The sequence below is a fragment of the Notothenia rossii genome (genome assembly GCF_949606895.1).
Source record: "Notothenia rossii genome assembly, chromosome: 6".
In the NCBI taxonomy this organism is placed as follows: domain Eukaryota; kingdom Metazoa; phylum Chordata; class Actinopteri; order Perciformes; family Nototheniidae; genus Notothenia; species Notothenia rossii.
This window is the reverse complement of record NC_136909.1, coordinates 45,675,306-45,698,818: the sequence shown is the minus strand read 5'-3', so window position 1 is coordinate 45,698,818 and position 23,513 is coordinate 45,675,306. Positions and strand designations below refer to the sequence as shown.

General features: G+C 46.6%; 1 protein-coding gene across 1 annotated transcript in view; it reads left to right on the top strand.

Moving 5' to 3' along the window:
* Positions 1–23,513, top strand: part of LOC307044597 (patatin-like phospholipase domain-containing protein 7) — a 129,644-nt gene that overhangs the window by 48,181 nt on the left and 57,950 nt on the right. Inside the window, exon 15 of the mRNA XM_079689908.1 lies at positions 9,708–9,913. Coding sequence (XP_079546034.1) covers positions 9,708–9,913 — 206 coding nt within the window. The remainder of the gene's footprint in view (positions 1–9,707; positions 9,914–23,513) is intronic.

Genomic DNA, 23,513 nt, shown 5'->3' with positions numbered 1-23,513 from the left:
TTTTCCAAGACAGACTTCTCCTATGATCACCCAACCTAGGTCGAGACGTTGAGCATACGGGGCGTTGTGGGGTCCATTGCACAGCTCCCGAAATGTATGTGCCTGTGGTATATCTCGGCCAAGCAGTATGAGAATGTCTGCAGTAGAATCTAGTGCAGGGATCTTGTCCTCAACCCGGTTGAGATGTGTGTAGTGTTTTGCGATCTCAGGGGTGGGAATTTCAGACTTGTCATCTGGGAGCATATCACATTCGATTAGAGTGGGAAGTGATATACACGTTTTGCCGTCCAATGACAACACGATGTAGTTGTTTGCTCGCCGACCTGAGGTTTCAAAGACTCCTGAACCTGTCTTCAGGGTGTAGGATGTTGTGCCATCATTAACATTGAAGAGTTCAAAAAAGTCTGTTTTTGCCAAGGACTTATTGCTCTGCTCATTTAGGACAACATACATTTTGACAGCTCTCTCTCTCTCTGGCCTGCCGGATACACTCTGACTAGACAAATCTTGGTGCATGATTTTGGCTTTACTTCAGTCCCACAGATGTCAGTGCATTTTGATGTGACAGGAGGAGATTTGTTTTGCTCCCCGCTTTGATATCTTGAGGTTACGGCGGCCCCTGTTGTCCATGGAGCCGGTCCTGGATGTAGTGCAGTAGGGTGGCGGTCACTGTTGCACTCTCTGCACTGAACCTTTTTGTCACAGTCTTTGGCTTGGTGGCTGGTTGATGCACAACACCCAAAGCAAATGTTTGAATCCTTAAGATATGCTTTTCTCTCATCCAGAGATTTGTACCTGAAACCACGGCATTTCCTGAGAGGGTGTGGTTTGTGGTGGAGTGGACATTGCTTATCTGGGTCGACTGCTCTTTTTTCTGCTGTGCTTTCATAGCTGTTATCAAAGTCTGCTGAGACCTCTGTCCTCCTTACAGAGACTGGCGTTCTCATGTTGGGTTTGAAAGGCTTCTCAGTCTTGCTTATACTCTGACCACCTGTGAGCTGGGCAAAGCTTGGATCATTGAGTATCTTGGCTTGGTCACAAACATACTTTGCAAAGATAAAGAATGGTGGATACGATACTCTGTGTGTTTCTTTGTAACGTGATGCTAGAGAGACCCACTGGTCATGCAGGGAATATCGCAGCTTTTGGACAATGGGAGTGATGCCACGGGATGTGTCAAGGTAGATCAGACCAGATAGAGATCCATCTGTCTTGGCGGCTTCAAGCTCCAGAAGAATGTCTCCCAGCTCCCTCAACTTTTGATTTTCTCTGTTGTTGATTTTTGGGAAATCATCGAATTTTTTGAGGAGTGCATTTTCTATTGCTTCAGGTGACCCATAACAATCTTCCAACCTTTGCCATAGCATATTGACACCTGCTGCCGCATTATGGATGTGAACCGATCTGATTCTCTTTGCATGTTCAGAGGATTTCGGTCCAAGCCATTTTCACAGGAGGTCGAGCTCTTCTCTTGATGACAGGTTCAAGCCCTCTGTGGAACTGAGGAATGATGTTTTCCAGGCCCAATAGTTTTCCGGCTGGTCATCAAACTGCAATAGCCCGGAGCTAACCATTTCCCGACGTATTAAATACTTGGCCAAATCTGCTATAGCTGATGAATGACACTCATTGGCTCTGGGTGAAACATCTGCATGTGGCTGAGCAGGTTGCTGAACATGACTGGATGGTCTTGCTGCGTGTGACTGCTCATGATGACTGTAGATGTTTCTGGATGGACCTTCAGCAGGGCTATATATGTGGCTGGCATCTCGCTCCTGATTGTGTGCATGTTGAGCAGGTAGTTTAAGAAATCCACCTTCAATGACCCCACGTGGTTGTACAGCACCTCTTCCCATATAGCCTTTAGCTGGCTCACCGTCGTCCATTGCATGCTGGCGCCCCGGTGTGGGTATGGGTTGTTGTGGCTTTAAGTCTTGGTGAGAGTCAGGTGCTGGATTCCCCTTGTACCACTCAGTGTACGCACTCTTTAGGCTTGCACGATCTGGATCTCCATATGCATCCTCAGCAGCTGCTTCGAGAACTTCAGCTTCAGCGATGGCAACTGCAGCAGCACTTTCTAGCTGCAATGTGTTGAGTCTAGCTTTAAGCTCCGCTTTCTTTCTTTTAGCTTCAGCATCAATAGATGCCTATGCTTTAATCATGTCAGCTTCTCTTTGTGCAAAAGAGGCCTGGACACGTGCAGCCTCTGCTTTTGCACGAGCTCTAGCTGCCATGGTGTTGACTGAGGACATGCGGCTTGAACGTGAGGTGTTGGAGCATTGTGATCGTGTTCCCCACTCATCATTGTTGTCTGCCATCATGTAGACTGTAGCTTTGATGACAGAAGAATGCGGTTGTTTCTACTGGTATCCCATCTTCTGTGGCAAATCCTACAGGCGTGGTTGTCTTTTTACTTTTCTGCCCTCGCAAGAATACTTTTCAGATTGCAGGCTTGGCAGATAGCTTAACACGGAAATAAACACCCAGGAGACAGCAGCTCAGTTTGGGATGTTTACTGATTAAATTCCATTTTCATTTCCATTTTCATTTCCATTTTTGTAAAACTGAAATATAAACGAAACCCAAAGTCATGAGACGTTGTCACATTAAACACTAACAAAGAAACAAGACTAACAAAAACATTCCAAACAACAGAGTACCTGTTAGCATAAATGCTACAAACATTTCCACTGCTGTTCACAGGCTAACAAGTTTAGCATCATTCATTGTTCTTCATGTTTGCATATAAAAATGTAAATGTGCAACTAAGTATACACGGACAATATATGGAATGGTACTTACAGACATAAAGACCCTAGGATTTGAGCAAGGATTTAGTTGACAGGAAACAACCCATGTGCTCCATAGACAGCCAGAAACAGGAAACTACGGCAAGCATTTATGGACACAGTGCAAAACCCAAAACCCTTTGCAGGCCCTCTTAAAGGGGCAGCACAGTGGATGTTGAGATTTGTCTGCTACTTGAGCTCTGTGATCATTTATAGTGGGGTAAAAGTATTTAGTCAGCCACCAATTGTGCAAGTTCTCCCACTTAAAAAGATGAGAGAGGCCTGTCATTTTCATCCTAGGTATACCTCAACTATGAGAGACAAAATGAGAAAAAAAATCCAGAAAATCACGTTGTCTGATTTTTAAAGAATTTATTTGCAAATGATGGTGGAAAATAAGTATTTGGTCAATAACAAAAGTTCATCTCAATACTTTGTTATATACCCTTTGTTGGCAATGACAGAGGTCAAACGTTTTCTGTAAGTCTTCACAAGGTTTTCACACACTGTTGCTGGTATGTTGGCCCATTCCTCCATGCAGCTCTCCTCTAGAGCAGTGATGTTTTGGGGCTGTCGCTGGGCAAGACGCACTTTCAACTCCCTCCAAAGATTTTTCTATGGGGTTGAGATCTGGAGACTGGCTAGGCCACTCCAGGACCTTGAAATGCTTCTTACGAAGCCACTCCTTCATTGCCCGGGCGGTGTGTTTGGGATCATTGTGATGCTGAAAGACCCAGCCACGTTTCATCTTCAATGCCCTTGCTGATGGAAGGAGGTTGTCACTCAAAATCTCACGATACATGGCCCCATTCATTCTTTCCTTTACACGGATCAGTCGTCCTGGTCTCTTTGCAGAAAAACAGCCCCAAAGCATGATGTTTCCACCCCCATGTTTCACAGTAGGTATTTTATTCTGGACAGTCTCCCAATCCTCTTCTGGATCATCTAAATGCTCTTTAGCAAACTTCAGACGGGCCTGAACATGTACAGGCTTAAGCAGGGGGAGACGTCTGGCACTGCAGGATTTGAGTCCCTGGCGGCGTAGTGTGTTACTGATGGTAGCCTTTTTTACTTTGGTCCCAGCTCTCTGCAGGTCATTGACTAGGTCCCCCCGTGTGGTTCTGGGATTTTTGCTCACCGTTCTTGTGATCATTTTGACCCCACGGGGTGAGGTCTTGCATGGAGCCCCAGATCAAGTGAGATTATCAGTGGTCTTGTATGTCTTCCATTTTCTAATAATTGCTCCCACAGTTGATTTCTTCACACCAAGCTGCTTACCTATTGCAGATTCAGTCTTCCCAGCCTGGTGCAGGTCTACAATTTTGTTTCTGGTGTCCTTTGACAGCTCTTTGGTCTTGGCCATAGTGGAGTTTGGAGTGTGACTGTTTGAAGTTGTGGACAGGTGTCTTTTATACTGATAACAAGTGGAGGACAGAGGAGGCTCTTAAAGAAGAAGTTACAGGTCTGTGAGAGCCAGAAATCTTGTTTGTTTGTAGGTGACCAAATACTTATTTTACAGAGGAATTTACCAATTAATTCATTAAAAATCCTACTATGTGATTTCCTGGATTCTTTCCCCCCATTCTGTCTCTCATAGTTGAAGTGTACCTAGGATGAAAGTTACAGGCCTCTCATCTTTTTAAGTGGGAGAACTTGCACAATTGGTGGCTGACTAAATACTTTTTTGCCCCACTGTATGTGGGCTCTAATCTGAGGTGCTTTCATTTGTGGTTTCTGAGGCTGATAACTCCGATGTATTTATCCTCTGCAGCAGAGGTAACTCTTGCTCTTCCTTTCCCGGGTGGGGTTGGGGGGTCCTTATGAGAGTCAGTTTCATCATAGCGTTTGATGGTTTTTACGACTGCACTTGAGGAAACATTCAAAGTTCTTGACATTTTCCAAATCAACTGGCCTTCATTTCTTAAAGTGATGATGGACGGTCATTTCTCTTTACTGAGTTGAGTGGTTCTTGCCATAATATGGATTACAACAGTAGTCATAGGGCTTTCCACCGATCACTAACCCTACCTCTGCACAACACAACTGATGGTCTCAAACACATTAAGAATCAAATCAAATCAAGTTTTATTTATATAGCACATTTTTAAAACGATTTTTGGTCGAGCCAAAGTGCTATACATATAATAATTACCTTACAGTAAGGACACTATACAGCAAATACAACAGCACAGTTTGCGCACAATATCAGTATGAGAAAACGACACCCTCTGTCTTAGACCCTCACATCGTACAAGGAAAAACTTCCGGAGAAAAAACTGTTTAAAGGGGGACATGGGAGAAACCTCAGGGAGAGCAACAGAGGAGGGATCCCTCTCCCAGGACGGACAGACGTGCAATAGATGCTGTGTGTAAATTGAAAAGATAATACATTTTACACCGTAGGTAGACCGAATGTTTGGAAATGCATGTGTCTATAATAAGAAGATGAATCCACAGGGATGTCAGCAATCCTGTAGGAGCCTTCAGGGAAGCAGCATGACGAGACCCAGGCAGGACGACAGAGACAGGCCCAGCCACGACCCGAAGTCCAGGACTTGATCCAGAACTCAGGATAGAGGATCCAGGGCACAGGACCACAGCAAGAACATTAGCCTCGACTCCGGATCCCGGCGTAGATATAGACACAAAAGAAAAAGAACATTTGCGGGAGGCTTGGTTAATCGGAACATGCAAATACACAGACAGGCACATGCAGGGAGCAAGGTCCCCGCTGGGGCCTTAGTTGGAATTGGTGAGAGATAAGGAGGTACGCTGTGACTACAGCATAACACTCCCCGGCCTTGGATAAGGACCCTTCTGCAAACCTGTTTCGCTCCAATAAAACCTTGTGAGGTCATGGAGGGAAAATGTTGTGGATAAAGAGAAAATAGAAAGAGTAGTAATAACCTTAGTTTTAAATATAAGATCCAAGTTGGCAAGAACCAAAATGTAGATGAAGAGGCACAGCGTATCTGCGTCAAAGCACTCTCATTAGGTCCTTTTATCAACTATAAGCTTTATCAAAAGGAAGGTCTTAAGCGTACTCTTAAAACGGATAGGCTGTCTGCCGCCCGAACACAAACTGGAAGCTGATTCCACAAAAGTGGAGCTTGATAAGAAAAGGCTTGAAGGCCAGAGAGAAGAAGTAAGTTTTAAGTGTTGATCTAAAAAACCCTAATGTCTGGGCCGACCTCACGTGGAGGGGCAGAGTGTTCCAGAGCCTAGGGCCAGCTGCTGCGAATGCTCGGTGCCCTCGGGTTTTGAGCCTGGTCTTAGGCACTATCAGCAGCAGCTGGTCAGCCAACCTTAAGGCTCTGCCTGGGGTGTAGCGATGAAGGAGTTCTGCTATATAGGCTGGAGCCAGCCCATTTAGGGCTTTGAAAGCAAATAAAAGGAGTTTAAAATCAATTCTGAACCGAACTGGAAGCCAGTGTAGTGAGGCCAGAATTGGGGTGATGTGGTCACGCTTTTTATGGCCAGTTAGAAGATGTGCAGCTACATTCTGCACTAGCTGGAGGCGTCTAATTGAGGCCTGTTCCATACCCACATACAGAGCGTTGCAGTAATCCAGTCTCAAGGTACCAAAGGCGTTAATAACCCTTTCTAGGTCTTTAACAGATAAATACGACTTGGTCTTAGCCAATAGTCGTATTTAAAAAGCAGGTCTTGACTACGGTGCTAACCTTCTTATCAAATTTAAAAGCGCTATTGAAGGTCACTCCAAGGTTCATGACAGAGGGGAGGATGTTTTTATTGAGAGAGCCCAGAATATCAACCGGAGAGGCTGGAGGTCGGGGTCCTAAAAAGATGCCCTCGGTTTTGCTCTCGTTGAGGTTGAGGAAGTTTTGGCTCAGCCAGGATTTGATCTCTGTTAAGCAGTCCATCAGCTGCTGTAGTGAGTTGACATTTTGATTGAGAGGCAGATACACTGAACAAAAATATAAACGCAACACTTTTGTTTTTGCTCCCATTTTTCATGAGATGAACTCAAAGATCTAAAACATTTTCTATATACAGAAAATAACCATTTCTCTCAAATATTGTTCACAAATCTGAAAAGATCTGTGATAGTGAGCACTTCTCCTTTGCCGAGATAATCCATCCCGCCTCACAGGTGTGGCATATCAAGATGCTGATTAGACAGCATGATTATTGCACAGGTTTGCCTTAGGCTGGCCACAATAAAAGGCCACTCTGAAACATGCATTTTTGCTTTATTGGGGGGGTCTGGGGGGGTCCGAAAACCAGTCAGTATCTGGTGTGAGAGTTAGGATTAGGGTTAGGGTTAGGGTTAGGGTAATGTTGTGAACCGAGTGGCCTGTGTTCATCGTCCATAACATACGCCTGCCCATACCATATCCCCACCACCACCATGGGCCACTCGATTCACAACATTACCCTCGGCAAAGGAGAAGTGCTCACTATGACAGATCTTTTCAGATTTGTGAACAATATTTGAGAGAAATGGTTATTTTGTGTATGTAGAAAATGTTTTAGATCTTTGAGTTCATCTCATGAAAAATGGGAGCAAAAACAAAAGTGTTGCGTTTATATTTTTGTTCAGTGTAGAAGGCAAGTCATTCCACAAATTGACTCTTGACAAGGAACACGTGTTACTGAAAACCATTCCAGGAGATGACCTCATGAAGCTGACTGAGAGAAGCCAAGAGTGTGCCAAGCCGTCATTAAGGCAAAAGGGGGAATTAATAATAATGGAATGAACTGTCCAGGCAGAAAAGGGCCCTTAGCAATTTGCTGCCCTTGGCAAGATTTCAGCTTTTTCATCGATTCTCTTGTTTTTTTATAACTATAATGATCATATAAAGGTGTGCCTTTACCTCCCTGAGCTGAGGTTATCAAAGCCGCTCAGTCTTTCAGGAGAGAGCTCTCTAAAGCTCCCCCCCCCACCCCACCCCGCCCCACGGCCGCTTACACAGTAAATTCCAATGTTAATAAAAGAACACAGAAGCTGTATACGTTTTTTGGAGTTTGATTTATTTAAAAATTAACACAAATACAAAATTAAAACCTATAATTGCACACTAAAACCATCCAAAAAAAGAACTATTTCACATCAACCTCTGGTTTTGACTGGGGCTGTTCAACTTGATTCTGGGCGGGGGGGTGCGCAATAGTTTATGGGTGCTGTACGCAATATAGGCGTAGTACTGTTAATATAAGATAATAAGATGTACTTTGTTGATCCAAAATCGGGAAATTGTGTTGTTATGACATTTTTATTTTTTTATTTTTCTAACTTTTCTTTTCTCCCCAATTTTTGGCGCCCCCGATGGGTTGATGCGCCCTTAGTATTTTCCTATACTGCCTATGCCAAGGTCCGGCCCTGAGGCAGAATATTCTTCCTTCCATTTATTGTAGTATTTCCAATAATATACATAGAACACCTTTCTTCCTTTGTGGCAATTCCCATTCAAAACATTTGTTTCGATGTCTCACTATGGGATGCGCCTCCCCGCGTATACCTCAGAAGCATCAATCTAATCACGTCAATCCTGATTGGCTGGTGATCTTGACCAGAACGTCAGGGGATCGTCAGGGAATCCACACACCCTGCTACAACGCAGCGTCATTCAAACACCTCTTCTCGCTTCGGAGCACATGCATCTCTCAATGTCATTAACCTGGCTAGCTTAACTGTCTATAGACTGAACCAATTCAAGCTAACTTTCGGTCGCGGGACGCTTGCCAGCTACACTTGCTTTGAGCCTCCGCTCTTCACCATAGACTGGAGCATATCTGGATATTAGCACACCAGCTAATACTCAATTCTTTTTTTAACGCTAAGGTTTTGGGTTTTTTCTGAACATTTACAAACCAGTTATTGTTCTGAACCTCCAGCCGGCAACCGGGACAAGGAGGAAGCTGCTGCGGAAGCCGAGCCGTGTGCTGAGACTAGCAGGGGCTCCCAGCTGGACCTCACCATGGCCCTGCCCGTGGAATACGTCTTGGAGTGGGACTATATGGACGTTGACGAGGATACCTCGGAGTTTCTCATATCAGACTCAGACGAGGATGACGTTTTCTTCCCATCCGCTCAGGCTGCCAAGTCTGTGTCTGTCCCTCCGGACGAAAGCATACCAGCTTCGCCCCATCTCAGCATGGATTTGCAAGCCGTGTGCCAATGCGCTGCATCCAGGCCTGAAGTAGCAAAGGAGACCACCAGATCTCACTACGAAGGGAAGACATTGCCCCAGGCTGAGTGGACGGCAAAACAGCTACTTCCAGTTTTTCTGGAGCTATTGGACGAGGTGTCTGTCTCGTGGAAGGAACACCGATCAGCAGTAAGTCCCCGATACAATGTGTTGTTGCTGGCTCTGGCATCCGCCAAGCGAGTCAGTGACATTCATGCGCTCTCTGCGCATCCTTCATGCACTCAGTTTGTGCCCTGTTGAGTACTGGTGTTTTTTTTCTCTAAATAAGCATGTCTGGCAATAGGGGAGTCTCCATATCCCATAGTGAGACATCGAAGCGAATGTTGTGAATGAGAACTATAGGTTACTAGCGTAACCCCGGTTCTCAGAGTAAGATGTGTGAGATGGTGTAATGAAATTGATGCTTCTGAGGTATACGCGGGGAGGCACATCCCATAGTGAGACATCTCACTCATGTTACTCTGAGAACCGGGGTTACGCTAGTAAGCTATAGTTTCTCCTGGTAAAAAACAAGGTTTCCAACTAACCCGGTGCCAAAAACTTCCTTCAAAATAAAAGCATAAAGAATGACTTCAACTAAAATAATTAAGATAAATAATGATTATTTACCATAACAAAAACAGCTAGAAAATAAATGTTTAATTATAAAATAACATAAACCAATATATAGCTCCAGCACTACCTGTATTTATAAAAACATGTATCCAGGTAAAGAACATTTCTAGCTTCTCCACCTCTCTTCCAGGATGCAAGTGTGGCGTTTATCATCTCGGGGGCGCTCCATGTGTACCAGCGTATGATAGACCGCGAGGAGGAGTCCCTGCTGTTTGTCTCCCACCCGGGAGAGATGGTGGGTCACCTGGCCGTCCTCACGGGGGAACCCCTCATCTTCACCGTCCGAGCCCACAGAGACTGCACCTTCCTCTCCATATCGAAGGCCCACTTCTATGAGTAAGATCACGCTTTTCTACTACGCTGCTACGGACAGTTAATAGCACTACTGTATTTATTTGTACTGTTCTAATATGTTTAGATTCATCCAATTAGAAGTCGAGTCTACTAGACTAGACATACCAACATGACTGTTATTTTTTATATATTTACTGTTTTATTTATACCTTTTAATGGGTGTATATGTATGAGTATGCACCGAAAAACTGAAACGTGGACTTTAGTTAAATGTATTATGGCAACACATTTCACAAAACTGTATGAAGTTCGTTGAAAGCAATCAAATTGAGTTCAAATACAAATATTAGCTTCAAATTAATATTATTGCTTTCAACTAACCTAATACAGTGATGTGGAATTAGTTAACCTGTTGAGCCCGATTGAGATGCAACATCTTGCAAGAAAACGCGTCTCAGGGCTTCTTAACATTTAACAACCTATTAATGATGCATACCCACTCAACGGGAAGAAACTCAGTTAACTGACGATATTAACCATTTTTACACCAAGCGTCTAAACCAGGGGTGGGGAACCTTTTTCCTCTCAAGGGCCATTGCAATTTTTACAACATCCTCTGAGGGCCGTACAAATGATTAAACTCAACCTTTGCTAAAAAAAACTAAAATCACAGCCTATTCATTTCGCCTTTCTTTCATGCAGTGCAAAGAAAAAGCAACCTTAATCCAGATATCTTTGTTTTATTTTCAATGTTTTTATGTTATGCTTTGGAGAGAGTGTGTAAAAGGCGTAAGGACCAAAATGCAAACACTCACTATGACTCACGCATGCTTGCAACAAAATCCCCAAAATATGGAAGTCAGCGTATGTCCTGCCACTACTAAAAAGAGGGGAGGCCACCTTATTAAATAATTATAGGCCCATCTCTAAATTGTCAGTTCTGGCCAAGGTTCTTGAAAGCCTAGTGAGTGAGCAGGTAGAGGTGTTTTTATATAAAAATGACATCCTGTCTAAACATCAGTCAGGCTTCAGAAAGCAACATAGCACCATCACTGCCACAATGAAAGTGGTAAATGACATTACGAGTATTTCAGATAATAAGCAGAGTTGTGCAGCTCTATTTGTTAACCTATCCAAAGCTTTTGATACCGTCGATCATCACATCTTGAAGCAGAGGCTACTCAGTATTGGCATATCCAGCCATGCAGTGGGGTGGTTTGTGAACTACCTCTCTGAAAGGTCCCAATGTGTTAAGTTCGATGGGCTGTCTACGGAATGATTAAACATCACTAATGGTGCACCACAAGGTTCAGTTTTAGGTCCGCTATTATTCTCTATCTATATTAATAGTTTAGGTGAAAATGTCGAAGGAGCAACCTTACATTTTTAATACGGATACCGTTATGTACTGTGCAGGTCCTTCTATTAACGAGACTGTTGTTAAATTACAGGCTGTTTTTAACATTATTCAGGCTCAGCTCTCTGAGCTTAAGCTTCTTTTAAATGTGGATAAAACCAAGGTAATGCTCTTTTCTAAAGCTAAAAAGACACCAGAGACTGCTTTGGATATTGTAACTACGCAAGGAATACAACTTGAAGTGGTTGCCTGTTACAAATTCTTGGGTATCTGGCTTGATGACTGTCTCACTTTTACATTTCATGTAAATAACCTGCTTAAAAAGCTGAGGGTTAGGCTAGGTTTCTTTTACAGAAATAAGTCCTGTTTCTCACTTGAGGCCAGGAAAAGGCTAGTCACTGTGACCTTTTTACCTGTGCTGGACTATGGTGATTTGTTATATATGAATGCACCTGCCAATTACCTGAGCAAGTTAGATGCTGCGTATCACAGTGCACTGAGATTTTTGACAAATTATAAAGCACTTACGCATCACTGTACCCTGTATACCAAGGCGGTTTTGCCATCACTTACTGTACGGAGGCTCAGTCACTGGTACATTATCATTTACAAAGCCATGTTGGATAAACTACCATCTTATATCTGCTCCCTGATCTCTCGGCGAATTGAAAGTAGTTATTGCCTGAGATCGCATGCTGTGGTTTTATTAAATGTGCCAAGTGCTAGGACTGTGTTAGGGAAGAAAGCTTTTAGATGTGCAGCTCCACTAACTTGGAACAGTCTGCAAAAATAATGGAAAATTACCAATCTGGTACCACGACATGTTTTTAAAGCTCGGTTGGATGCTACACAATCAGATGCTGTTGGTGCCTGTACATGTGGATAGATGTAAATTGTAATCCCTGTACATTTTTGCTGTATGATCATTTTGTTGTTCTGTTGTTTATGTTTTTATGTCTTCATGTGGAACCTACTGCTGCAGGTCTCCCTTGAAAAAGAGATCATTGATCTCAATGGGATTTCACCTCGATAAATAAAGGTTTTGAATTGCACGTGCACGGTTGTGGCATTACCACCAAAAAAGAATGATATGCACACAAGATCTGAAGTTAAAAGCATAAATCTGGTGCACTTTGAGAGCTATCTATGGATATACAGTGGGGCAAAAAAGTATTTAGTCAGCCACCAATTGTGCACCAACCCTCTCTGAAGAACCAGCACCTTACCGTGGTAGAGAGGTTTGTGTGCCCTTATGAACCCGGGGGGCTGTGTTGTCTGGAACCTTGTGTTCCTGGTAGGGTCTCCCATGGAAAATGGGTCTCAGGCAAGGGGCCAGACTAAGATTGGTTCACAAGACCTCATGAAAGAACAACAAAGAAGTGAGGATACCCGGCCCGGAGGAAGCCCGGGGTCCCCTTCTGGAGCCAGGCCCAGAAGGAGGACTCGTCGGCGAGCGTCTGGTGGCCGGGCTTGCCACAGAGCACGGCCAGGCACAGCCCGAAAAGGCAACGTGGGCAACACCTCCGCTTCTCCGTCCCGCGGAGAAGGGTGGCAGTGAAGGCAGAGGGTCTCGACGGACCAGACCCGGGCGACAGAAGTTCTCACACTTAAAAAGATTAGAGACGCCTGTCATTTTCATCCTAGGTATACCTCAACTATGAGAGTCAAAATAAGAAGAAAAAAAATCCAGAAAATCAAATTGTCTGATTTTTAAAGAATTTATTTGCAAATTATGGTGGAAAATAAGTATTTAGTCACCTACAAGCAAAAATTCCAGAACCACACGGGGAAACCTAGTCAATGACCTGCAGAGATTTGGGACCAAAGTAACAAAGGCTACCATCAGTAACACACTACACCGCCAGGGACTCAAATCCTGCAGTGCCAGACGTGTCCCCCTGCTTAAGCCAGTACATGTCCAGGCCCGTCTGAAGTTTGCTATAGAGCATTTAGATGATCCAGAAGAGGATTGGGAGAATGTCATATGGTCAGATGAAACCAAAATAGAACTTTTTGGTAAAAACTCAACAAGACGTGTTTGGAGGAGAAAGAATGCTGAGTTGCATCCAAAGAACACCATACCTACTGTGAAACATGGGGGTGGAAACATCATGCTTTGGGGCTGTTTTTCTGCAAAGGGACCAGGACGACTGATCCGTGTAAAGGAAAGAATGAATGGGGCCATGTATCGTGAGATTTTGAGTGACAACCTCCTTCCATCAGCAAGGGCATTGAAGATGAAACGTGGCTGGGTCTTTCAGCATGACAATGATCCCAAACACACCGCCCGGGCAACGAAGGAGTGGCTTCGTAAGAAGCATTTCAAGGTCCTGGAGTGGCCTAGCCAGTCTCCAGATCTCAACCCCATAGAAAATCTTTGGAGGGAGTTGAAAGTTCGTGTTTCCCAGCGACAGCCCCAAAACATCACTGCTCTAGAGGAGATCTGCATGGAGGAATGGGCCAAAATACCAGCAACAGTGTGTGAAAACCTTGTGAAGACTTACAGAAAATGTCTGACCTCTGTTATATACCCTTTGTTGGCAATGACAAAGTATTGAGATGAACTTTGTTATTGACTAAATACTTATTTTCCACCATAATTTGCAAATAAATTCTTTAAAAAACAGACATGTGATTTTCTGGATTTTTTTTTCTCATTTAGTCTCTCATAGTTGAGGTATACCTAGGATGAAAATTACAGGCCTCTCTGATCTTTTTAAGTGGGAGAACTTGCACAATTGGTGGCTGACTAAATACTTTTTTGCCCCACTGTATCTCTCATCACCCATATGTAACAGAACTGTAAGCAGATTTTTTTTTTCTTTATGGATATTTTACAAATCACTCCCCTTTATACTATATTCTTGTTTATTAATGACAACTTTTTTTTTACTGTCATATAGTATTTTATACCCGTTTTTATATTTATATATATTGTTACGTCCAGGTCTAGGGGAACCTAGGCGGAGCACAGAATTCGCACTCTCCCCACTCCCAAGAACACGGACGCCGAGTCAGAGAAAGCGTTTGGTAAATTTATTTACCAAATATATACAAAAACAGGAGTAGCAAAACCAACAAAAAAGAAACAAAACTTACAAATCAAAATCTTACCTAACAGAGAAAATAAATATACAGGCTTCTTACCTACACTACCTTAAACATGAGAAAACGATCGATCCAAAAGGGAAAAGAAAACAAAAGGGTTTGCACTCCTGAGAACATAAACTGTCTTGCAAAGACAGGTAAAGTGACACTGGCCCGCAGCCAGAGGAGAAGGACAAACGCTCACAACACCATAGAACAAAATATCAAAAAGCGCCGCGATGGGAGTAGGAGAAGTGGAGTCAGCGAGAGCGGCCGAGGAACTGCACGGCTGCCGCTTAATATGCTCCCGTCTCCTCAGGTGGACCAATCAGCATGCAGGAGGTAGCTAATCAGCTAATGGGCACCACCTGCTTGCTCACACACACACACACACACACACACAGACACAGGAGGAGGGAAAAATGTACACACAAATGACCTAACAACCCAGGGTCGTAACACCCCCCCAACTAAAAATCAAACATTTCCCCCTAAAGAAATGTTCAACTCAGATACATGGTTTAAAAATAAATATATATATATATACATATATATATATATTCTAAAGAAGGACTCTTTAAGGATTAACGGACTCATAAAGACTCTAAAGGACTCCAACGGACTCAAAGGACCCTAACGGACACTGAAGGACTCTGAAGGAGTCTGAAGGACTGTGAAGGACGCTGGAGGCATGGTGGCCTGAACGCCTCATCAATTGCGCTATCCTCCACGTTCGTTGCAACGTTTCTTAAGGAGCGTGGCTTGGTTTAGATACAACCCATAGGGGACGATGTTTCTCTACCTGTTCTTTGCTCTTTCCTTTTTAGACTAGGACAGGTGACGATAAGGTGTCCTTGCTCACGGCAGTAATAGCACTCCCTGTTCTCAGCTGTTTTGGCATTACCACAGGGAGGAGATTTTACCCTTCCGTCACCTGCCCCAGGATCACGGTGAACTGGAAGATAAAAAACATTTCTATGAGTTATTACAAATTCACTTGCCAGTACCGCGGCAGCAGCAATCGACGCAACTTTCTGCTCATTCAGATAGGTGACAATTTGATCCGACAGCTGATTTTTAAATTCTTCCAAAAGAATGAGCTCACGCATGTCCTCTATGGATGTGACTTTGCTGGCTTAACACCACCTATCAAAAAGACCATCTTTTCCCCTCGCAAACTCTACATAGGTCTGGTTGAAATTTTTCTTATCATTCCTACATTTTTGTCTGTATGCCTCTGGTACCAATTCATACGCTCGAAGGACCGTGGCCTTCACAACATCATAATCGAGGCTCTCCTCAATAGTCAGGGCATTACAGACTTCCTGAGCTTTACCCACCAATTTGCAATGCAACAACAGAGGCCACACTCTCTTTGGCCACTGCAGCATAATAGTGATGCGTTCAAAAGCATTAAAGTACGTATACACCTCTGACTCCCTGAAAGGTGGGACTAATGTTATCTGCCTAATCACATCAAAACTGTCATGGGGATTTGTGTGTGATCTATGGGTAGGTGTTGGACTGGATGGTAGAACGACTCCCCGCTCTATCTCCAGAACTTTTACTCTTAGGTGCATGGCTTCCACCTCCAACTCCTTGTGTCTGAGCTCTACCTCCCTGATGCGCAGAGTCAGCTGTAGCTCCTCTACAGACATCCCAGCTCGGGAAGGCAGGCCTTGGAGTGGGGCGGACAAACCTGCAAGATCAACCACTTCATGTTTTTCCTCGAATACACCCTTCCCGACTAGTTCTGCACACAAGAGGCCTTTTAACTCTTGTTTTTTTGTTTTTGTAGGCACAAACACATCATAAAACTGTGCAATTAACACTAAATCTGCTACTGTGCAGTCATCTAGTCTCTCAATGGAAGGGTCCGTAGTAAACAATTCAAATTGACTCTCCATTGTGAATTCCAAACAGAAAACTGTCAACCAGAGACCCAGAATGTATGAGAAGAGGAAATAGCATGCTTATCCAACACGATCAAAAGAACGGAAAGACCGGATGGACGAGCCCCCAATTTATGTTACGCCCAGGTCTAGGGGAACCTAGGCGCAGCACAACATTTGCACTCTCCCCACTCCCAAGAACACGGACACAGAGTCAGAGAAAGCGTTTGGTAAATTTATTTACCAAATATATACAAAAACAGGAGTAGCAAAACCAACAAAAAAGAAACAAACCTTACAAATCAAAATCTTATCTAACAGAGAAAATAAATATACAGGCTTGTTACCTACACTACCTTAAACATGAGAAAACAATTGATCCAAAAGGGAAAAGAAAACAAAAGGGTTTGCACTCCTGAGAACATAAACTGTCTTGTAAAGACAGGTAAAGTGACACTGGCCCGCAGCCAGAGGAGAAGGACAAACGATACCAAAGTGCGCTCACAACACCATAGAACAAAATATCAAAAAGCACCGCGATGGGAGTAGGAGAAGTGGAGTCAGCGAGAGCGGCCGAGGAACTGCACGGCTGCCGCTTAATATGCTCCCGTCTCCTCAGGTGGACCAATCAGCATGCAGGAGGTAGCTAATCAGCTAATGGGCACCACCTGCTTGCTCACACACACATGCAAACACACACACACACACACACACACACACACACACACACACACACACACACACACACTCACAGACACAGGAGGAGGGAAAAATGTACACACAAATGACCTAACGACCCAGGGTCGTAACAATATATTAGGGCTGTCAAACGATTAACATTTTTAATCAGATTAATCACAGCTTCAAAATTAATTAATCATGATTAATCACCATTCGAACTATGTCCAAGATATGCCATTTCTTTATGTATATTGTTGTGGGAATGGAAAGATGAATGAAAGAAGGCGGATATATCCATTTAACATACAGTATGTATGTATGTTTATTATAACATTTTTCTGTGTGTCAAAATGAAAGACAGCCCACACACCTATCAATCATCACACCGTGGGGTCTTAATTCATTACATGTTGATTTCTATCAACGGAGGAGTACTTCAGGAAAGTCAACGGGGAGGGGGGGGGGCTAGTGGAGTACTTCGTCACCATAGAGTGTGAACGTTGTGATCAGCTGTTTTAGCGCAGTTCTCCAGTGAAGGGGGGGAGTCTCCCTCCTCAGCCGGTTGGCGTAGTTTTGGCACAATTCGGTTGTACAGACCGACGTTAACAGCAGCCCTGTCTGTGCACACGGAGATCTAACCGCCCTCTGGAAAAGCTTCACAAGTACGTCGGTACGCAAATGCGCTTGTTGACACAAGTGACGGTACGCATTTCAGATTACGCACATAACCTTCGTACCAGTTATGTGCACCCCTGTACTACAGCAAAAGTATTCTCCGTCGGGACTTCCTGCAACAACACCACGCCGTTATCTTGATTCTGATTGGCCAGAAGACATTATCAAATATGTTCTATTGAGAAGACGATCACTACGTGACATAAGTTTTGAAAACCGTTTCTGGTCTTCTTTATTTCCAGACAAGTGGCTACTGAAATCAATCTTACTAACTGCTGTCTGTGCAATTCTCGGCGCGAGTTGGCAGACTTTATTTTGCTTACTTTAACATCATTTTTCATGGTGGGCCTAAGCCATTTCTTGGTATGGGTGTAGCCTACCCCAGCCATACCCTGGCGCTGCCATTGGTGGGATTCTGGGGCCATTCTGCACATGCGTTAAATGCGTTAAATATTTTTTACTTAATTCATTCAAAACATTTATTTCCGCCGTTAACACGATAATTTTGACAGCATTAATATATATATATATGTGATTGGTTTTTGTTCAGCGGAAAAGCTCCTCTCCCGGGCAGATCTGTCATACCAGGTTTTTTGGTTAATTTGGGCCTCCATCACATTCTGCTGGGCCAGTGCAGTCATTTCGCTCAGTTCTATTTCGTATATGGCTTCGCCCTCTAAGGCTATCGCTATTGGGTAATCCCCCTGCGCACCCGCGCAGCACTGAAACCCTTGTAGTCCACGCCCACCCGCAAGGTGGGCCCCACCCTCGGGCCTCCTTCCGGTATAAATAGGAAGGAGGCCCAGCAATCTGCTCCCTCTTTTTTTCAGCAAACCAGCACAGTTACTGAAGCACAGCAATTGAGAATCATCATGAGCAACAACTGCGTCCGTGATTGTCCCTCATGTGGCCCTGGGTTCATAATGAGTTATGACCTGCAGAGATAAAAGCAGTATGCGAATCCTGCCGGGGGTCAGAGCACGCGTACGCGGCTCTAAACCAGCAGGTAGCATGCACGGCGCTCCCCTCCCCTCGGGCGACAGGAAGCAGAGAGCGGACACTCTTGCTGCTGTGGCCGAGGAGGACGATTGGCCCGCGGACGGGGCCTCGTGTCCCTGGGGCAGAGTGCTGGGCAGGAGTCCGAAGCAACTCCTGCCCCACATCCCTCCACGGTTCACCGTTCGGTTCTCTCCTCCCTCCTCTCCCCCGGACGGGGGAGACAGAGTCGGAGCAGGGTGCCAGCTTGGCGGCCGAACATGCTTTCCCCCTCTCCGTCACCACAGCGCGGCGGCGTCTGTTACGGAGACGGCCAGAAAAGTGCTACTGGACGCTCCAATCAGCCTGGACGGGCTGTTCGGACCCCAGTTCCACGCCATGGTGGAGTCCATGAAGACGGCCACGGAACAGGTGGACGGCATTCGCCAGCATGTACAGCTGGCTCCAGTCGGCTGAGCTGCCACAGCGGCACCAACGCCCGCAGCAGCCGCGGCGTCCACGCCGGCCACAGGAGGCCGCAAGCGGAGAGACACCCACAGCAACCGCCCCCGGCGGCTGCAGGGGCTCCGTCCCACGTCTCCGCTCCCCCGCCACTCCAGAGACAGGGTCTCCCGGCGGCGAGTCAAAGGGGAGTGAGGCTCCCCCGCTCCTGGTCTGCTCCGCGAGAGTCTCCGAGGAAGCGGAGCCGGTAATTAAGCCGGCTGCCACTAATCTGTTGATTAAGTAGACAGCAGGGCTCCCTGCAGAAGCCTGCTGGTTTAATAAACTGGTTAATAAACCTGCAGAGCTCGCGGCATTCCCCTGTCCGAGATACGCCTCCTACACACGGTCATAATAACCCATGAGTGCCGGTATAACGCCTCATGTGGACAGCACTGCACACACCTCCACTCATCCCCTGAGCGTGTACACGCCTCATGATGACAGCCGGAGTGAAACGCAGCGTGTGGAGGTTTCCTCGCAGCCCTTTCGCCTCACGGGCAGCGGCGGTGAGGGCAATGGCGTGGCTCGTCGCCATGACGACCATTACAGCACATCACAGAGAAGCCAGAACGGGGGAATGAACAGTATTCCAGGCTGAGTGCCCCCAGCGGAAGCGCCCGCAGCGCCACGGCGCCAGGGCTTGCTGCATAAGCCTGCTGGTTTTAACCTATCGGTTCATTAACTGCAGAGCTCGCTAATTAAGCCGGCTGCCAATAATCTGTTGATTACCAGCAGGGCTCGCTGCAGAAGCCTGCCCGTTTTAACCTTGGTTAATAACCTGCAGAGCTCGCGGCATTCCTCTGTCCGAGATACGCCTCCTACACACGGTCATAATAAACCCATGAGCGCCGTTATAACGCCTCATGTGGGCAGCACTGCACACACCTCCATCCATCCCCTGAGCGTGTACGCGCCTCATGATGAGAGCCGGAGTGAGACGCAGCGTGTGGAGGCCCCCACGCAGCCCGTTCGGTCCAAGCCCACCTGGGGTTGCCTCACGCCCTGTGTAAACCAGCTGCCTATAACCTGTCGGTTAATAGCCAGTAGGGCTCGTTGCTAAAGCCTGGTTTTAACCTGTCGGTTAATAAATTTCAGAGCGAGCTAATTAAGCCGGCTGCCGCTAATTTGTTGATTAGTAGACAGCAGGGCTCGCTGCAGAAGCCTGGTTTTAACCTGTTGGTTAATAAACTACAGAGCTCGCGGCATTCCTCTGTCCGAGATACGCCTCGTACACACGGCCTTAATAAACCCATGAGCGCCGTTATAACGCCTCATGTGGACAGCACTGCACACACCTCCATCCATCCCCTGAGCGTGTACGCGCCTCATGATGAGAGTCGGAGTGAAACGCAGCGTGTGGAGGCTTCCTCGCAGCCCTTTCGTCTCACAGTGGCGGCGAGGGCAATGGCATCACAGAGAAGCCAGAACGGGGGAATGAGCAGTATTCCAGGCTGAATGCCCCCAGCGGCAGCGCCCGCAGCGCCAGGGCTCGCTGCAAGAAGCCTGCTGGTTTTAACCTATCGGTTAATAACCTGCAGAGCTCGCTAATTAAGCCGGCTGCCACTAATCTGTTGATTAAGTAGACAGCAGGGCTCGCTGTAGAAGCCTGCCGGTTTTAACCTCGGTTAATAACCTGCAGAGCTCGCGGCATTCCTCTGTCCGAGATACGCCTCCTACACACGGGCATAATAAACCCATGAGCGCTGTTATAACGCCTCGTGTGGACAGCACTGCACACACCTCCATTCATCCCCTGAGCGTGTACACGCCTCATGATGAGAGCCGGAGTGAAACGCAGCGTGTGGAGGCTCCCTGGCGTGGCTCGTTGCCATGACGACCACAGAACATCTCGAGCATGTGCGCCCGCTCTTAGAGTGTTTCTCAGAGTGGCAGCGCGTGTGTCTGATGGACAGATGGATGAGCAGGCTGATCAGCAGAGGATACGTCCTGCAGTTCGCCTCTCTCTCCCCCCCCCCCCCCCCCCCCCCACAGTTCAATGGGATACAGGAAAAACTCCTGTCCTCCCAGAAGCTATGTCTTGCGCTCCAATCCGAGCTGCTGGAACTCCTGTTGAAAGAGGATATTTCCAGGGTTCCTCAAAGGGAGGAAAATCAGGGGTTTTCACTCCCGTTATTTTTCTAATCCCGAAAAAGACTGGGGGAATGAGACATCCTCGATCTGTCAGTATTCCACATGCTGACGATCAAACAGGTGCTGGAATGTTTTCACCAGGACGACTGGTTCACTTCCACCTGAAGGATGCATACTTCCACGTACCCATCATCCCGAAACACAGGAAATTCCTGCGTTTTCCATTCAGGGAATATCAGACGAGACAATCGTCTGCCGTTCGGATATTTCCTGGCTCCTCGCATTTATGTAGAGAAGGCTGGAGCCACTACACATAGGAGGGATGAGAGTGTGGTTTTTCTCTGGACGACCTGCTATTTGCTGGCTCGCTCCAGGGAGGAAGTCGCTTTACAGACGGTACATCTCGTATCGCATCTGTCAAAGCCTGGGTTTCATAATAAATTGGAAGAAGAGCTGTCCTCTTCCCTCTCAGACAATCGTTTATCTGGGAGTGGAGTTAAACTAAGCCAGCATGAGAGCGCGACTCTCGCGGCATCGAGGGGAGGAACTGACAGCTCTCCTCCGGCGTGTCACAACCCACACAGCCCTCTCCGTGACGCAGCTGCTCTGCGTTGGCGTCAGCTGGTCACGTGATGATCCCCTTGGGTCTCTTCCAACAGGGGGACACTCCAGAGGTGGTTCATTCGCTGCAGAAGCCTGCTGTTTTAACCTATTGGTTTATAAACTGCAGAACTCGCGGCATTCCTCTGTCCCAGATATGCCTCCTACACACGGTCATAATAACCTACGAGCACCGTTATAACGCCTCGTTTGGACAGCATGCACACACCTCTCATCCCCTGGGCGTGTAAGCGCCTCATGAGGAGAGACGGAGTGAAAGGCAGCGTGTGGAAACTCCCTCGCAGCCCTTTTGCCTCACGGGCAGCGGCGGCGATGGCGTGGCTCGTCACCAGGAAGACCATTACGGCACTTCACAGAGAAGCCTCTCCCCCCAGCAGTTCCATGGGATACAAGAAACACTCCTGTCATCCCAGGAACAGTGTCTTGCGCAGTTTTTACCCCCGCTATTTTTCTAAATCTCCTCTGTCCTGTGCGCGCGCTGTCTTGCTAGGTGGCGCGCACGGCTGCCTTGCGCCATTCTCAGCGCCTGTTTGTGCACTATAGAGAGCGCTCGATCGGGCAACCTCTGTCTGCACAACGGCTGTCACACAGGTTGTGTGAGGCTGTGTCACAGGCATGTCTCCTCTGGGGTGGAGCCCCCGGAGAACATCAATGCGCACTCCACCAGAGGAATTTCCTGCTCCACGGCTTTGCACGGAGGAATGTGGAGTGGAAGATATTTGCACTGCTGCATCTTGGTCTTCCCCCTGTTCGTTTATTCATTTTTATTTGAGGGATGTCTCCCATTCCTCTCTGACACACCCTGTACTGGGTGTCCTGTCGGGGTGAGTGACGTCAGGGAGCCAGCTGTGCGCCTCTCTCCTGCCTCTCGGCACGCGGAGAGCGGCCCTTTTCCCCTCTTATAGGAGGGATGTTCCTTTTTCCTCTGACACACTTTGTACGGAGTGCCTGGTCAGAGTGAGTGACGTCAGGGATCCAGCTGGGTGCTCTCCTACCTGCCTGACACGCAGAGAGCTGCTGTTCCCCCACTACGATCACAGGACGAGGTGGGACCTTCGTCTCTACTTTCTCACAGCGGCCGATATGTATTGTTCCCAGCCTTCACCCCGTCGGGAAGATAGGCATGTTTTGCTATGTTCCAGGCACGGTGATGCGCCATTACGCATGGCACAACAGGCATGGGGTGTTATTTAGCAGGTGTGTCTGTGCTTCTAGTGCTAGTGACCCAGTGGGGCACAGACTACATCATGCTTCGCCCTTAACCCAATAGCGATAGCCTTAGAGGGCGAAGCCATATACGAAATAGAACTGAGGTTACCTACTGTAACCCCAGCTTCTATGAGTAAATGGCGCAGCCCTCTAAGTGCTGGGCCCCACTGGCTCTACGAATAGCTGAAGAAAAGTTATTTGGTATGGGAGCAGATTGCCGGGCCTCCTTCCTATTTATACCGGAAGGAGGCCCGAGGGTGGGGCCCACCTTGCGGGTGGGCGTGGACTACAAGGGTATCAGTGCTGCGCGGGTGCGCAGGGGGATTACCCAATAGCGATAGCCTTAGAGGGCTGCGCCATTTACTCATAGAAGCTGGGGTTACAATAGGTCACCTCAGTTTCTCCCTCATGTGGACAACATCGGCAACGACACTCTGTAGCTCAGCTGTTTTGTGACTCTTTTCCCAGTGGGTTTTGAGCAAAGAAAGTGGGCCTCTTACCTCATGTCCATATAAGAGTTCAAACGGGGGGAACCCAGTTGATGCCTGAG